General features: G+C 38.2%; 1 protein-coding gene across 2 annotated transcripts in view; it reads left to right on the top strand.

Moving 5' to 3' along the window:
• Positions 1 to 485: 485 nt before the first annotated feature.
• Positions 486 to 19,105, top strand: part of srpk1b (SRSF protein kinase 1b) — a 53,728-nt gene continuing 35,108 nt past the window's right edge. Inside the window, exons 1-2 of one of the 2 annotated variants that reach the window (XM_057845641.1) lie at positions 486 to 649; positions 1,158 to 1,218. In XM_057845641.1, the coding sequence (XP_057701624.1) occupies positions 637 to 649; positions 1,158 to 1,218 (74 nt within the window). In that variant the 5' untranslated portion in view covers positions 486 to 636. The remainder of the gene's footprint in view (positions 650 to 1,157; positions 1,219 to 19,105) is intronic. The other variant, XM_057845639.1, reaches the window with a different exon arrangement.

A 19,105-nucleotide genomic window follows, 5' to 3' on the forward strand; every position in this document is an offset into this window, starting at 1 on the left:
GGTATTATAATTTTTTATGTTCCTTAAACCGATTACTCGATTATTCGAATTAACTAGTTCATCGATTAATCACCTACTAAAATAATCGATAGCTGCAGCCCAAGTATTGTGTAAGAAGTTCTTTTGCCATAAGGGGACACTATTTCATCATTATATTAGCCTATACCAGGGGTGCCCAGATAATAATAATAATACCATGATGTAGATAGCCAGTCACGTGACTTGTGACATAAAGGTTATGGAGTCCTGAGAAAAAAAGGGACCCAACAAGGCCATTGTGAATAATTTATTTCTTTGAAATACAAAGTCAACATCTAGGGCATACAAAATAGACTCAGGCCTTAAAGGGCGAAATATTGGCGGGTTTACAAACCCTATAAAAGTGGTTATAACTACAGGCTATAATTATTCAAAGTATGCCGTTAATTTATTGCTTCTCTGAATTGTATATCGTTCAAGCCGTTTGCGGTTCCGTTGCAAAATGGCCGACAAGTGATCCCCTTGTCCGTATGAACTCAGCGCACATGTGACATCTAGGTTTATACATATGCCATCTATGCTCGCTGTTCGCTGCGATGGAAAGTTGTAATATTTCCGACGTTTTGTGAACACAGCTCCTCTGACTGGTTTACCGCGATGGAAAGTAAACGTACGTAAGCTAACTTTTGAATATATATTTTCCACAGCAAATAGTCTATGAATTCGTTTTCGACAACATCACTGGCTTGTCGGCTTTGTCTCAAAACAACGGTTTCTCGTGTTTAGTGGGGAAAGTAAAAGTTGAAAGTTGGAACCTCACCATGCGCTTTCCGTTGTGCGTGGATTGTAGCATTTATGCTAGTTGTATCCGCGAGACCATGCGCTTAAACTTTAATATATTAGCTATCATTGACTTAACACGTTCCACTAAAAAAAATACACACTATGGCTTAATGTTAATGTTGTAGGCGTATATATTTTCTTGCTTTTTCCACTTAGCTAATTTGATATATGACTGGTTCCATTGAAACTGCCAACTAGCCTAATGAGCATAGGACTTTTTACATAAAACATACAACTTACTCCCGCAAGTTAGTCCTTATAAGAGATACTTGTATGCTTAACGTTGAACTATACCGGTAAGATTTGGACTCTTGTGTTGTTTTCCTCCTTGTTAGCAGCCCTACTTGCTTTGCAAGCGAGGAAGAAACGGACAAAGCCCCGGAAGACAGCAAGAAAGTAAGTTCTCACGCCACCAATGTCAAAAACTAAATCATGATTGGTCTGGAACTTGTTTTGGAAGTTATTCAACTTCATCGAATTCGTGCCATGCTTGACTGAAGACATACGCTGCCTTCAAGTGATGTGGTCATCATGGTAAATGCCACTTGTCGAAGGGAAAATTGCATGTTAGCGCCCTCTCAAGTCGTACTTTCTGCTGGGAAACAAGGATTTTATTATGGTACATACCCGTAACACAGTGCTTCTCAATTATTTTCTGTCACGACCCCCCAAGGAAGACGTAAATGTTTCGCGCCCCCCCAAACTCTCTGCCGCCACTGTAAATAGTATCATTTGTCTATAAAATTACTATTATAAATACGCATCTGCCTAACATTGTGTCCTTTTTTTCTAATAAAGAAAAAGGTAACATAGATCAACTTATAATAAAGTATAACTTTATTAACATTGTTTTTTTTGTAACAGAATACTTGACGTGTATCAATTTGCCTGAATTAAAAAAAAAAAAAAATTCACATCCAAACTAAAAAATACACTCAAGGTACATTTTTGACCATTTGATACAGAAAAATAAAATGTAATAAAATCAGTAAATAATACCAAATTAAAATTGATTAGAAACATTCACTCATGAGGCCAATGTGCCAAAAAATTTGACCGAAAAAACAAATCTGAATAAAAGGGGGGGGGGGAGTGTCCTTGGACAGGACAGTTTTAATTTTTGCTGCTCACAGTATTTGCCTCCTTTGCAATGGTGTGGAGTTATTTTGCAATTAGCATGCTAACAATGCTCACTGGCTTACTGATATAACACTGACAAAGCAGGACGATTGTTGGCAATATTCGGCACGTTTTCACTGAAAAAATCAAGCGGCTTAACAATGAGATTGGGGTCTAATGTCTTTAAGTGGCGTCTTAATTGATTTGGCTTCTTGCTGTCTGCTATAATTATTTTTAGACACAGTAAACAGTGGTCTTTCATCATCACCCACTGTATTAAAGGTCAAAGCTAAAAGGCAAACGGCACGAAAAAAGCGCATTCACGGCGGCCGAGGTAGAACCGTTGGTGAGGGCGGTCGTCGTGACGATCCCAAGCCGAAAATGGCACTTCTTGGGCGGCGACGTGAGAACCGGACAAGACAGTGGGTCGCTGCGTGAGTGAGTCAGGTCGGAAAACGGCTTTCGAAAACGGCGGTGGCACACTGCTCTTCATATCTGTTGTCTGTGTGTGCTGAGTGCTCTTCCTTAGTTCAAAAATACTGCGCGCACTCTGAAAATGACAGCGCCACTGCCACCTACTGAGTGGATGTGCAAGTACACTTTATTCCAGTACGGCAAAAAAAAAAAAAAAAAAAAAAACATGTTCCCCGAGGTCACATGCGCCCCCCCCTGGCATTGCTCTGTGCCCCCCCAGGGGGGCGCGCCCCACTATTTGAAAAGTATTGCCGTAACACAACACATTTGAGAGGGAACGAAACGTGGTATTTGATGTATGGCCAAATAGCTTTTGGCATATGGTATTTTTTTGGGGGCATATGGCAAAATAAATGGCTTTTGGCATATGTTTTTTTTCTTTTTTTTTTTTTTTTGCGAAATTGCTTTTGGCTTATGACATTTTTTTTAGGATATGGCAAAATGACTTTGGGCATTGGGCATTTTTTGACTAATGGCATTGTTTTACCATATGCCAAAAACTCTTTTGCCAAATGATAGTTTTTTTGCATGATAGTTTTCTTTTTGTTAATTACAAAATGGCTTTTGGCATATGGTATTTTTCTTTGGTATATGGCAAAATGGCCTTTGGCATGTCATTTTTTTGTATATGGCAAAATGACTTCAGGCATATGGCATTTTTTTACCATATGCCAAAAACTTTTGCCATATAATATTTATTTTTTTTGGCATATGGCACAATGGCTTTTGGCATATGGTATTTTTTTTGTATATGGTATTTTTTGACTAATGGCATTTCTTTGCCACTTTTGCCATATGATAGTTTTTGTTTGTATATAGCACAATGGCTTTTGGCATATGATGTTTTTGGCATATGGCAAAATGGCTTTTGGCATCTGGTATTTTTCTTTGGCATATGGCAAAATGGCTTTTGACATATGTCATTTTTTTGTATATGGCAAAATGACTTTAGGCATATGGCATTTTTTTGACTACTGGCATTTTTTTACCATATGCCAAAAACTTTTGCCATATAATATTTATTTTTTTGGCATATGGCACAATGGCTTTTGGCATATGGTATTTTTTGACTAATGGCATTTCTTTGCCACTTTTGCCATATGATAGTTTTTGTTTGTATACAGCACAATGGCTTTTGGCATATGATGTTTTTGGCATATGGCAAAATGGCTTTTGGCATCTGGTATTTTTCTTTGGCATATGGCAAAATGGCTTTTGACATATGTCATTTTTTTGTAGATGGCAAAATGACTTTAGGCATATGGTATTTGTAGATATAAGGTAAAAATGGCTTTTGGCATATGGTAGTTTTTTTTGGTATATGGCAAAATGGTTTTTGGCATATGTCATTTTTTTGGCATACGCCAAAACGGCTTCTGGCATATGGCATTTTTTGACTAATGGCATTTTTTTACCCTATGCCAAAACTGTTTTGCCATATCATAGTTTTTGTGTATAGCACAATGGCTTTTGGCATATGACTTTTTTGGCATATGGCAAAATGGCTTTTGGCATCTGGTATTTTTCTTTGGCATATGGCAAAATGGCCTTTGGCATGTCATTTTTTTGTATATGGCAAAATGACTTCAGGCATATGGCATTTTTTTACCATATGCCAAAAACTTTTGCCATATAATATTTATTTTTTTGGCATATGGCACAATGGCTTTTGGCATATGGTATTTTTTGACTAATGGCATTTCTTTGCTACTTTTGCCATATGATAGTTTTTGTTTGTATACAGCACTATGGCTTTTGGCATATGATGTTTTTGGCATATGGCAAAATGGCTTTTGGCATCTGGTATTTTTCTTTGGCATATGGCAAAATGGCTTTTGACATATGTCATTTTTTTGTAGATGGCAAAATGACTTTAGGCATATGGTATTTGTAGATATAAGGTAAAAATGGCTTTTGGCATATGGTAGTTTTTTTTGGTATATGGCAAAATGGTTTTTGGCATATGTCATTTTTTTGGCATACGCCAAAACGGCTTCTGGCATATGGCATTTTTTGACTAATGGCATTTTTTTACCCTATGCCAAAACTGTTTTGCCATATCATAGTTTTTGTGTATAGCACAATGGCTTTTGGCATATGACTTTTTTGGCATATGGCAAAATGGCTTTTGGCATCTGGTATTTTTCTTTGGCATATGGCAAAATGGCCTTTGGCATGTCATTTTTTTGTATATGGCAAAATGACTTTAGGCATATGGCATTTTTTTACCATATGCCAAAAACTTTTGCCATATAATATTTATTTTTTTTGGGCATATGGCACAATGGCTTTTGGCATATGGTATTTTTTTTGTATATGGTATTTTTTGACTAATGGCATTTCTTTGCCACTTTTGCCATATGATAGTTTTTGTTTGTATATAGCACAATGGCTTTTGGCATATGATGTTTTTGGCATATGGCAAAATGGCTTTTGGCATCTGGTATTTTTCTTTGGCATATGGCAAAATGGCTTTTGACATATGTCATTTTTTTGTATATGGCAAAATGACTTTAGGCATATGGCATTTTTTTGACTACTGGCATTTTTTTACCATATGCCAAAAACTTTTGCCATATAATATTTATTTTTTTGGCATATGGCACAATGGCTTTTGGCATATGGTATTTTTTGACTAATGGCATTTCTTTGCTACTTTTGCCATATGATAGTTTTTGTTTGTATACAGCACTATGGCTTTTGGCATATGATGTTTTTGGCATATGGCAAAATGGCTTTTGGCATCTGGTATTTTTCTTTGGCATATGGCAAAATGGCTTTTGACATATGTCATTTTTTTGTATATGGCAAAATGACTTTAGGCATATGGCATTTGTAGATATAAGGTAAAAATGGCTTTTGGCATATTGTAGTTTTTTTTTGTATATGGCAAAATGGTTTTTGGCATATGTCATTTTTTTGGCATACGCCAAAATGGCTTCTGGCATATGGCATTTTTGGACTAATGGCATTTTTTTACCATATGCCAAAACTGTTTTGCCATATCATAGTTTTTGTGTATAGCACAATGGCTTTTGGCATATGACTTTTTTGGCATATGGCAAAATGGCTTTTGGCATCTGGTATTTTTCTTTGGCATTGGCAAAATGGCTTTTGGCACCTGGTATTTTCTATGGCATATGGCAAAATGGCTTTTGGCACCTGGTATTTTCTTTGGCATATGGCAAAATGGCTTTTGGCATATTTCATTTTTTTGTAAATGGCAAAATGACTTTAGTCATATCGCGTTTTTTCATAGAAGGTAAAAATGGCTTTTGGCATATGGTATTTTTTTGACATAATGCGCACTGGCTTTTGGCATATATTTTTTTTTTGTATATGGCAAAATGACTTTAGGTATATGGCATTTTTTTTTTTTTTTTTTTTTTTTACAATATGCCAAAAACGCTTTTGCCATATGATAGTTTTTGTTCTTGTATATGGCACAAGGTCTTTTGGCATAAGGTTTTTGGCATATGTTATTTTTGTACATGCTAAAATGAATTTAGGCATATGGCATTTTTTTAACCATATGCCAAAAACCTTTGCCATATGGTTGTTTTTTTCATTATTGGCACAATGGCTTTTGGCATGTGGCATTTTTTTAAAAAGGCCTTTTTTGGCATATGGCAAAATGGCTTTTGGCATATGGTATTTTTTTATGTACTGCGTTTTATTTTTTTGCGCGGTGGGCATATGGCTTTTGGCATGTGGTATTTTTTGCAGGCCATGCACGTCCATGCAATGGACGCCCAATGCACGTCTAAATTTCTCATTCATTTTGAATGGCCGATTAATGTTGTTGTGTTTTTTTGACCATTCACTAACAATTACAATGTTTACCTGCCATTGCAAATGAATATAGTTTGGAAGTGCAATGTTGTCAATAGCATCGCCTTACTTGGGTGCCAGTTTAATGTCAATGCGCTGTAAAAGCCATCTTGCCATATACCGGTGTATATATATATATAAAAAAAAAAATGCATATGCTAAAAGCCATTTTGCCATAAACAAAAAAATGCCATATGTAAAAAAAAAAAAAAAAAAAAAATGCTATATGCCAAAATCCATTTTGCCTTATGCCAAAACCAATGCCTTATGCCAAAAGCCATTTTGACATGTACCAAATACCACCTTTCGTTCTCGGCCCTGCAGAAAAATCCTCTGTGCTGATGAGGGAACGTTTGTACTGCATTAGGTGGTTTTGTTTTGTTTTTGAGCCAGATGCCTAACGTTCTTGCACTCTTGTCAGCCTGATAGTAACTGATAATTGTTTCGTGGCATTTACCAGTAAGCATAAACAAGATAGTTGATGTGTGGTATTTTTGCAGTTTCTGGAAACATCATTACTTACATATTAGGGGTGGGAACCTATGGGTGCCTCAGGATATGACTGACGCATGATACGATATGGCGATGCAACAATTATCGATACACTGGTCAGGAAATCATTCTAGGATATTCTCCAAAACGACTAATAAAAAGACAAAGTATTTTCAGCCTTTTGTGAATTGTGATGAGTTTATTACGAGTAAATTGGACAGATTGTTCCTTTAAAAAAATTAGTGCTGTCAAACGATTAAAATTTTAATCGAGTTAATTACAGCTTAAAAATTAATTAATCGTAGTTAATCGCAATTCAAACCATCTATAAAATATGCCATATTTTTCTGTAAATTATTGTTGGAATGAAAAAAGACACAAGACGGATATATACATTCAACATACGGTACATAAGTACTGTATTTGTTTATTATAACAATAAATCAACAAGATGGCATTAACATTATTAACATTCTCTTGAACTGATCCATGGATAGAAAGACTTGTAGTTCTTAAAAGATAAATGTTAGTAGAAGTTATAGACATTTTATATTAAAACCCTCTTAATGTTTTCGTTTTATTAAAATTTGTAAAGTTTTCAATCAAAAAATAAACTTGTAGCTCGCCATTGTTGATGTCATTACACCATGCTCACTCACCAAACCCATAAAATCATTTGGACCCAAGTGCCAGCAGAGGGCGCCAAACAACAAAAAACAGGTAACAAGTAACAAGCAGACATTACACTGCTGTCATTTTAATCTGAGCGGGGCATGTGCGTTAATTGCGTCAAATATTTTAACGTGATTAATTTAAAAAAATATTTACCGTCCGTTAACGCAATAATTTTGACAGCCCTAATTAAAATACCTGGAAAAAATAAATATATGAGCATCTAAGTAGAACAAAAAACCAATTGGCTAACTTGATGAGCAAAAGTCCGCTAGCCTAAATGCTATAAAATGCTAACTTTTTTTTTTTTAAACAACGTTCTTAACAAATCATATATTCCCACAAATATCTGCTAAATATACCTATGAACTGAATTACGAATGCATAAAAAAACATATTAGTTCAAACAAAAACTTCTGTTGGTCTCAACGGGGAGCAGCTGTATTCAGTCATGTGAAATGAGTTATGTCACATTCACTGTTGACACGAGAGGGCAATGTATCCACTCTGAAGGGAATAGTATCTTTTCTCATATTTACCATTCGACTGTTTGTATTACTCTTAACACAATATAATCAATCAGGGAATAGTATCTTTTCTCGTATTTACTGTTTGACTGTTTGTATTACTCTAACACACCCAATGTAAAATAAATAGCATTTATATCATAGTTTAAGAAAAACAAGCAGAATGTTTGGCATAGGGCATAAGAGATACATGACGCCTTCTGACCACGGAAGCCCAAAGCGTGCATTATGCAGCTGACCGAGAAAGATTGAGGCTGATTACCAGGTGATCGGCAAGACATCTACAAGACCATGTCTGCAAACACCAAATCCCACAATCAGCTCTTCAGGACAGTCCAGAACACATGGTGGGATGTCCTGTACTACCACAACACCTAATAACAAAAACAACTCTAAGTTTGATAGTTCAGCGCCTCTCAGACAGTGAGGCGTGCTGAACCCCCGCCCCTCAGTTGCCTAATAAACCATGACCCAGCAACGGTGACACCCGAACTTGACCGCCCAAATCTGCAACGGAAGAAGACCCAAACACACCCTAGGGCTGCAGCTATCGAATATGTTAGTAATCGAGTAATCGACTGAAAATTCTATCGATTAATCGAGTAATCGGATAAAACAAATATATTTAAGGTGAAGAGCAATTATAAATATACATGAGAAAACAAGACATTTCATCTAATCTAGAACCATTTTCAGTCAATCAATGTCTTTATTTTCGATGTAAAACCATTAGATCTTATTTAAAAAAAAAAAAAATATATATATATATATATATATATATATATATATATATAATACCTAAAAATGTCATTACGCTTGATAACACACATCACTTAAAAGTAAGGATTTTTTTTACCACGTGTTTCAATTGAATTTCTATTTGTGTCAAGCCATTTTTAAGTTCCAGTTAAGTTTTAAGTTAGTCTAAACTGTAAGTCCTGATAGGATTTTGAGTTTTTGCAGTGTTCAAAATAAATGTATGATACAGGCTGTATTGGAGCACATTAGGGACCAGTGCTACTTGGTGTTTTATCCAGCAATGACTACTGAGCTAAAATTGATAGTTAGCATTATTGAGTTTTTATTTTACACCCTCATCACTCCACAACGCTATGTTGTGTTAAAGCCTGTATGTAAGATACGTTAGCCACGCATCGACAGTGGTCATAATTAATAGAAACCCAGCCCTCCGCAGGGCTAACGTTACGTGAGCCAAACGTTAATCTTATGTATTAGCGCTTAGCGCTCTACTGCTTTAAGATGGCGGCTGTTTACTAACGCTGCCCAGACGCGGCCGAGTCTGTCACTTCGCATCTAGTTCAACATACATGTGATCTCTATGAGACTCATTGGACGCTACCTACCTATCAACTAGCATCGTGCGGGCTAGTATTTAGCAACGTCAGCGTTGTTTGTTGCAGCTGTCGGCTGATGTAAGTTTTTTTTTTTTTTTTCTTGCTTCTTCCTCTACGCACGTGACATCAGCGCGTTGTCCCGCATTTAAAGTAGTCCGAGCAAAACGTGATGCTTTGAGCTGTCAAAATAAACAATTACTCGAGGTGAATAAAATTACTCTGATCAGTTTTTAAACTCGAGTTACTCGAGTTGCTCGAGTATTCGTTTCAGCTCTAACACACCCTTCTCCTTGCCCACGGCCCGCCACGTGAGAGCCTTCAAAATGACTGAATGTTTGACTAATCGTTGTCATTTTTCGCTCAGGAACCTTTTGTTGACTTGTGATATGGTGACCCTGGAACGAGTTTGCCTCCTCGCCTGGGTCTGTTGCTGTTTTGCCTTGACGTTTGATCGCTGCCGACCTGAATAAATTATCAACTTGTGTTTCAAAGCCTTTTTCCAGCTTTCAAAATGGAGTCAGTACAAGGGGTTAAGACTAAAGTGAACACACGGAGTTTGTCCTTTTGGCCGGGTTGGAGTGTGTCGCTGGCCGCGTCAGTCTCTAACTTTTCTGTAGCCGAAGTATTCCCATACCAGCGACTTTGTTTTTTTGATGGAGGAAAAAGTTGAGGTGTTGCACCTCCTCCAGCCATCGTGTAGCACATCTGACACTGAGCAACAATCGGAGGGGCAGTGGTGAGCCCTGCAACTACAAGCGAGGGATTTCTTCCTGCATTCGGAACATAAAAAATAGCTAGTACCGTAGGGACAATATGACGGAAAATTTTTGTAGTTTTGAAACCTTGACGTTTTCATACCACGGTATACCTTGAAATTGGTAACCGCCACAAGACATGCTCTGGCTTCAGTGGCATTGACGGTGCTAGATGTCCAGTCCAGTCAAAATTATTTGGATGTCGAGCGGCGTAGGTAGCAGCCGTTGAGCTAACGCAGACACTATTCTAATTGCATTTTTGTGAGTGGAATTCAAGAAATGTATTTCTCAGGAGATAAATGACAGAGTTTTCAAAACTCAGACACTGTTTTGTCATCTTTCGCCGCCTCTTAGTTGACTCAACTGCAGTTTATTACATAACCTTTCTTGCCTTTATCTGGAGGTTTGCTCCAGTGCTTTGTCCGTTCTGTGCTCACCCTGCGCGTTAACTCTCCCTCCATTCTTTCCCATCAAGTGTAATAATTCTGAAAACAAAATAAATGTTTCGTGAATCGAGGAGGGAAAAATGATGAAAGGGTTTTGAATAGGTGATAAAAATAAGCAAAATAAAAATGAAAACTGGGGAGAAGGGGGTAAACCTTGGTTCACTACATTTCTTTAAGCTGAGCAGAGTTCAGTATATTTTGTCCCAGTTTAATTAACGTTAACATAGTAGAAAACACATACAGGAGGACACTTCTAAGCATTTTCCGACTCGGGTTAGCAAATTCACACAGTTTAATGTAATGGAAGTGGTTAATTTGAGCTAGAACACACCTCTTGATTTTGGCCTCCCTGTGTTCCGGGATGTCATTTTCAAAGTATCGGAATCGGCAAAGAAATATCGGCCATGCCTTTTTTTAATATATATATACAGTGCCTTGCAAAAGTATTCGGCCCCCTTGAACCTTGCAACCTTTCGCCACATTTCAGGCTTCAAACATAAAGATATAAAATTTTAATTTTTTGTCAAGAATCAACAACAAGTGGGACACAATGGTGAAGTGGAACAAAATTTATTGGATAATTTAAACTTTTTTAACAAATAAAAAACTGAAAAGTGGGGCGTGCAATATTATTCGGCCCCCCTGCGTTAATACTTTGTAGCACCACCTTTTGCTCCAATTACAGCTGCAAGTCGCTTAGGGTATGTTTCTATCAGTTTTGCACATCGAGAGACTGACATTCTTGCCCATTCTTCCTTGCAAAACAGCTCGAGCTCAGTGAGGTTGGATGGAGAGTGTTTGTGAACAACAGTCTTCAGCTCTTTCCACAGATTCTCGATTGGATTCAGGTCTGGACTTTGACTTGGCCATTCTAACACCTTGATACGTTTATTTTTGAACCATTCCATTGTAGATTTGGCTTTATGTTTTGGATCATTGTCCTGTTGGAAGATAAATCTCCGTCCCAGTCTCAGGTTTTGTGCAGATACCAACAGGTTTTCTTCCAGAATGTTCCTGTATTTGGCTGCATCCATCTTCCCGTCCATTTTAACCATCTTCCCTGTCCCTGCTGAAGAGAAAGCAGGCCCAAACCATGATGCTGCCACCACCATGTTTGACAGTGGGGATGGTGTGTTCAGGGTGATGAGCTGTGTTGCTTTTACGCCAAACATATCGTTTTGCATTGTGGCCAAAAAGTTCAATTTTGGTTTCATCTGACCAGAGCACCTTCTTCCACATGTTTGGTGTGTCTCCCAGGTGGCTTGTGGCAAACTTTAAAGGAGACTTTTTATGGATATCTTTGAGAAATGGCTTTCTTCTTGCCACTCTTCCATAAAGGCCAGATTTGTGCAGTGTACGACTGATTGTTGTCCTATGGACAGACTCTCCCACCTCAGCTGTAGATCTCTGCAGTTCATCCAGAGTGATCATGGGCCTCTTGGCTGCATCTCTGATCAGTTTTCTCCTTGTTTGGAAGGACGGCCGGGTCTTGGTAGATTTGCAGTGGTCTGATGCTCCTTCCATTTCAATATGATGGCTTGCACAGTGCTCCTTGAGATGTTTAAAGCTTGGGAAATCTTTTTGTATCCAAATCCGGCTTTAAACTTCTCCACAACGGTATCTCGGACCTGCCTGGTGTGTTCCTTGGTTTTCATAATGTTCTCTGCACTTTAAACAGAACCCTGAGACTATCACAGAGCAGGTGCATTTATACGGAGACTTGGTTACACACAGGCGGATTCTATTTATCATCATCGGTCATTTAGGACAACATTGGATCATTCAGAGATCCTCACTGAACTTCTGGAGTGAGTTTGCTGCACTGAAAGTAAAGGGGCCGAATAATATTGCACGCCCCACTTTTCAGTTTATTTGTTAAAAAAGTTTAAATTATCCAATAAATGTTGTTCCACTTCACGATTGTGTCCCACTTGTTGTTGATTCTTGACAAAAAAATTAAATTTAATATCTTTATGTTTGAAGCCTGAAATGTGGCGAAAGGTTGCAAGATTCAAGGGGGCCGAATACTTTTGCAAGGCACTGTATATATATGTATATATATATATATATATATATATATATATATATATATATATATTTCCCTTTAAATACAATTAGAAAACGATTTAATTAATGTTACAGACATAATGTTACACTTATCCAGAGTCTTTAGGCTTAAGATAGGGTTATCAAATGTATCCCTATAACGGCGGTAATTAGGCTTAAGGTAGGGTTATCAAATTTATCCCTATAACGGCGGTAATTAATTTTTTAAAAGATGTATCACGTTAAAATAGTTAACGCAATTAATGCATGCGCTGCACGACCCGCTCGCGCATTGACGCGCTTCATCTGTTATGGCGCCGTTTTGCCAATACAGAGAGCTAAAAAGCAGCGTACAATGAATTTTGGCAGCCTTTGGAGTCATATTTTAATTGGCTAAAACCTTACAATCCCTCTCCCTATGTTTGGAAATATCATGGGAAGCAATGTGGGGAAGTAAAGTAGCAATTGATCTTTTTCTTAATACCTTGAATAATAACCCATCGCAGAGAAGATATATGAATTGGTAGCACTACGCACAGTCGTGGTTTCACTTGTCATGGTTCCACTTCCCATCATGCATTGGGCATGGCCTTCAGTATCATTTACTGAAAGCTCAACAAATACACTAGATGGCAATATTTAGTTACAATATACAAAGTCACATTTATCCTTTAAGAATTACAAGTCTTTCTATCCTTGGATCCCTCTCACAGAAAGAATGTTAATAATGTAAATGCCATCTTGAAGATTTCTTGTCATAATAAACAAATACAGTACTTATGTACTGTATTTTGAATGTATATATTCGTCCGAGTTTTATTCATTTTTTTCTTAATGCATTGCCAAAATGTATAGGATCGGGAAAAATTATCGGGAATGATTGGAATTGAATCGGGAGCAAAAAAAAGCAATCGGATCGGGAAATATCGGGATCGGCAGATATTTAAACTAAAACGATCGGGATTGGATCGGGAGCAAAAAAACATGATCGGAACAACCCTACAAATAAGTATTTAGTCAACCACTAATTGTGCAAGTTCTCCCACTTGAAGATATTATAGACGCCTGTAATTGTCAACATGGGTAAACCTCAACCATGAGGGACAGAATGTGGAAAAAAAACCCAGAAAATCACATTGTTTGATTTTTAAATAATTTATTTGCAAATCATGGTGGAAAATAAGTATTTGGTCAATACCAAAAGTTCATCTCAATACTTTGTTATGTACCCTTTGTTGGCAATAACGGAGGCCAAACGTTTTCTGTAACTCTTCACAAGCTTTTCACACCCCGTTTCAGACACTGTTGCTGGTATTTTGGCCCATTCCTCCATGCAGATCTCCTCTAGAGCAGTGATGTTTTGGAGCTGTCTTTGGGCAACACGGATTTTCAACTCCCTCCACAGATTTTCTATTGGGTTGAGATCTGGAGACTGGCAAGGCCACTCCAGGACCTTGAAATGCTTCTTACGAAGCCACTCCTTTGTTGGCCTGGAAGAGTTTTTTGCAATAATAATATGCATAAATTCATTTACAGAACAAATCCCAAGAATTGCATGTTGTTTATAAAAAATTAACGTCATTTTGAAAGAGTCGGAGATTTGTTGATGCACTGAAATGCTGGACCAGCAAATCTGTAAGATGTGCTTTAATGCTTTTGTACAATAACAGTATTCACAATAACAGTATTTACAATAATTAAAGCAATTACGTGTGTTTAAAACTAGGTGTTAGGATTGTTTTCTCATGTAACAGTTTATTCGCCTGTGCTTTAGTGTTTACACAATGAAAAGAGTAAGGTTTCTGTTTTCAGTAAACGTCACCATAATGTTTCATTCTGGTTTCTGTTCTCAGTAAAGAGTACCATAGCAGCTAAACGAAACTCACGTATGTGCAATAAAAGGCTGCGCTCCTCAGGGGGAGGGTAGAGAAGCTTGTTGTGAGCCACTCGCTCCGCAACAACCTTCCTCCTGACGGCCGTCAGCGTAAAAACGTATCTCTGTCTCCGTTCTGATTCTTTCTCCGTCCTCCCTCGGGTCTTTTATTATTTTCTTAGTACAATAGTAAGTAAGTTTAGACCTAACAAAATCACGTTTTATCCCGAGGAGGTCGATCGTTAGATAAAACTGGATATTAGAAGTTTATTGAGGAGTTGAAGGTGCTTTACGCACAGTATTGGCCTGAGGATGCAGATGCGCTGTATGAAGAGACTGAGGTTGAGTCGCTGTGGCCTACAGAAAGTGCGGAGATTCAGATGGAACAGACACGCCTGATGAACTGATGGGGTTATATGTGGCTGTCAATAGACCCTACCCACGTGACGTCACAACTCCACTCTCCTGAATGGTACCGCCCAATTGTCCGTCAAAACATCGTGTTAACCTGTTACGGCTACGTACATTCCTCCTATTTACGGCGTGTTTTTCTGCTCCTTAACATTAATAATCAAAATGGTGAAGGCGTGTGTGGCTGTTGGTTGCACTAACAGAGAAGATGGAAGGAGAGACTTGAAGTTTTACCGTATTCCGAGGGATCCAAAGAGGAGAGCGAAATGGACGGCTGCAATTCGACGTGAAAACTGGGCACCAAAAAATCACCACAGACTATGTAGTAGTCATTTTATATTCGGTAAGATGCATTTAAGATATATTTAGAGGGTTTTGGGCTGACAAATAACCACAATTAAGATCATTGCTAGGCTAATCGCCGACAACATACACGTATGTATGTAGTGAGAGTGCTATCGCTAAACCATATAAACATTAAAAGCCTTAACTCCATTGACAAACAACATGAAATACATTAGACTTGACAGTGGATGTTAGCAATAACAAAAGATTTTGAATTGAAAATTTCGTAACTCACCTTTCCAAGCACAAGATAGATTCCTGCCGAACGAGGACCTGTTTCACCCAACCAGCAACGAAGTATTTATAAGCCTCCAGGCTCTTGAAGTTTTTCAAATTTTCGTGAGAATAGGCTGATTTTGTGTGGACAAGATAATTGTAAATATCAGCGTAGCAGATGTCAGGCAGACAGGGCGAAGACAGTGGGTCGAAAAACATCGATTTGGGCATCAAATATGGATCTGGCGACTGTATAGAACGAAGCTTTTCCACATAACGCCTTTTATGCAACACATCCAGTGAGTTTACGGCATCAGAAAGCACCGGGTCTTCCATGAAATGCATTTTAAATTCCTCGATCAATTGAAACCAATGCTAATACAGAGACAAAATGACGGACAAGTGGGCGGAACCATACAGCGAGCACGTGGTTTTGTGACGTCGGTGGGTAGGGTCTATAGTATTCCCATTGCAAGTGCTGAATGTGAGTGCGGATTTTCTCAAACGAACTTGATTTGCACTCCCAACCGTGCTCCCTCTGCTCACACCCATCTCATCATATTTACTCTTCCTAAATCATGTTGGACCTCCACTGGTTAAATTCAATCCGGTCTCGTGCATGGGGTCGTGGGTGGCCAAAGGAACTGCCTCTGACACACGCTGTAAAACCCGAAATGGAGAGACAGAGGAGAATCAATCTTTTTAGCAGTAGTACACGAGATGCTGTTTTTTAACATCATTAGTGGTATGAGAGTGCTGCGTACCCTGTACTCGAGTACCACCAGTGACGTTAAACAACCGCATTAGTGTACTTTTGCGATTATATAACGGACCAACACATTTAAATCAGCATAAAATGTGTTCATCAACATGATCGGATAAATATGTTTGTAAACCACAGACTCAAGGCACAAATATAACGGCGTAGTGATACATTTGGTGATGAGTATGGAGGTAGATTTGTAAATGAGGTAGATTTGTCTCAAAAAGATTTACAAATCTACCTCCATAGATGACCAGAGAGCTTCCTCAAACCCACCCGTTATTATAATAAATAATAATAATGGGAGATTTGTTATTGTAATCTCCGTAAACCTGTGGTTATGTGGGCAATTGCCTGTACTGTGCAGAGTATAGCCTAATATAATTGTAAATTGTCATACCATTTATACCACGGTTATTAGAGCTGGGAATCTTTGGGCACCTAATGATTCAATTACGATTCAGAGGCTCCGATTCAATTATAAAACGATTATTGATGAAACCCCCCTCCTTTTTTTTATTTTTTTTAAATTAAATGTTTTGTACATTAGTTCCAAAATTGTTAAAAAATCCTCTCAGGCTAAACCAAACTACTATTTCAGTATCAAGTTAACATATAGCAGTAAACAAATATACAAAAATAACAGTAAATAAAAAACTAGTCCCCATTCTGAAACCGCAGCTTTAAACTACATTCAATTGATTTAATGTTGTGAATCAACTGTTAAAGTTGTTAAAATTGCTCCCGTTATTCCATAATTTCCCTTTTGTCTACTTTCGACATGTGAAAGTTTTAAAACTATTTTAAAGATAGATTCAAGTCAATGCTTTACCGATTTAGGAGTATTTTAGATAAAGATTTAATTAGGTTTGCTTGGAAGGTTCGCTACAACAGCCTTGCAGGGAAGTGTACTGCTTTAAAATGGCGGCCGTTTACTAACGGCCGCATCTAGCTTTTTGTAGATGTGCTGCTCACGCTACCGAATCAATGTTGCATCTAGTCCTATATAAATGATATCTACCATTACATTATGTGGATGACGTACTTTGTAGCAGCTTTTTGGCAGCAGTCGGGTATGTTGTTGTGTTTTTTTATCTCGTGGCATGAGTTCAGCAAGAGCCGTGAGTTGAGCATTGGCATTACCCGAGGGGCCGGGTAATGAGAAGCATGATGTTTAGCTACTCTCGCTGCGTTCTTCCTCGTTGCGCCCCGAAGACCGCGCGGAGTGTGTTGTACTTCCGCTTTACTTGGCATATTTCAATAATCGGAATTTGGATTAGTGCTGCAACGATTAATCGATTAACTCGAGTATTCGATTAGAAAAAAGTATTCGAATTAAATTTTGTTGCTTCGAGTATTCGTTTCATTAAAGTGGCGTTGTAATGGTTTATTTTGAAAGCGTTTGCATTTAGTTTTATTGATTAGGGTGGATACACTGCCCTCTGGTCTGTCTCTGTTCACATGGATGAATCCAACTGCTCCCTGTTAAGACCAACGTAAGCTAAGTTTTTGTTTGAGCTCATGTTTTTAATGCATTCATAATTTAGTTTATATCTATATTTAGCCGTTTTTTTTTTTGTGGGAATATGTGTCTGAACCATTTGTTAAGAGCATTGTACAAAAAAAAAAATACTTTAGCATTTTATAGCATTTAAGCTAGCGGACTTTTTCTATGTAAGTTAGCCAATTGTTCTCTTGTTGTACATAGATCCTCATTTCAAAAAAAAAATTCATACCGTTTGAGGCTCAACTCAGGTATTTTAATTTTTCCTGTTCCTTATCCGATTACTCGATTATTCGAACTAACTAGTCCATCGATTAATCGACTACAAAAATATTCGATAGCTGCAGCACTAATTTGGATGTTTGTGAATCGTTCTCGAATCTTCCACGGCCGAATCGCGAATAAGCTAAGAATCGGAAATTTTGCACACCTCGAACGGTTATTATCTGAAATTGAGGCTTGTAGGTCCCACAGCATGACAAGTGAGCAGTTGTGTGTTTCAGCACCATTTTCTGCGTATGTTCCGGGCCTGTGCCCGTCTCGTCATCACTGCGCTGTCAAATGTACTTTGCGTTCCGGCACCTTATGATTTACTAATTAAGCACTGTGTAATGGTTTTGCTAAACTGTGATGCAAGTTGGACTTGTAGTAGCAAAATTAGATTTCCTGTATGGCTCAAGTTTTATTTGAATCTTTTTTTGACACAAATCTGATTCCATTGAAGAGGAGCTCGATTCAGTCCCTCACCTGCATTGCAGTGCTGAGCCGCATTGCCCAATCGTCTCCCAGCTGCCAGTGCAGGGGGTGGGGCCAGAGGCTGACAGCAGCCAAGGAGACTTCTCGGTCACAGAATGAGAGAGAGAGAGCGGGTGGAAAAGCGGGCGCCTGCGAGTGAGCACTAATGCCCCGAACGCCAGCGCTAGTCTTCTCTTTGGCTTCTATTCCGCAACAGACCACTCTACTCATCTCAACTCTGCAATTCATTCTCCAGCGCTGCCCCCTTCATTTTTTTTTCCTCCTCCTCCTCCACTCTTGGCTGATGGAGTGAGAGCATCTTTGAACACCTGCTCTTTTTTCCTTCACTGTCCTGTCCTCTTGTCCGCATCTCATCCCATGGGTATCCGTGCATCCTGCAGGTAAGCAGGCAGAGGCGACAACCATTTTCTCAAATGTTGTCCACATGTTGAATTTTCATCATTTGAGTACCGTATCCTAATTTTCGCATTTGACCTATTGGGGTGTTAAAATTAGTGATTCACAATAATGCCTTTTCCAAACAATAACCATGTTTGTAATGAGGTCCTCCTTCTAGCCGATAACTGTTCATGTCAAGCAGATAATTTTATTAAAAGATATGCTGCATATAAAATCTTAAGTTATACAAAAGAGCAAATGTTATTGTGCGAAAATCGAATTTATTGCTACTTTTTTTTTACTTCAAATATGAACAAGTC

Source organism: Corythoichthys intestinalis, chromosome 9 (assembly GCF_030265065.1).
Source record: "Corythoichthys intestinalis isolate RoL2023-P3 chromosome 9, ASM3026506v1, whole genome shotgun sequence".
Classification (NCBI taxonomy): domain Eukaryota; kingdom Metazoa; phylum Chordata; class Actinopteri; order Syngnathiformes; family Syngnathidae; genus Corythoichthys; species Corythoichthys intestinalis.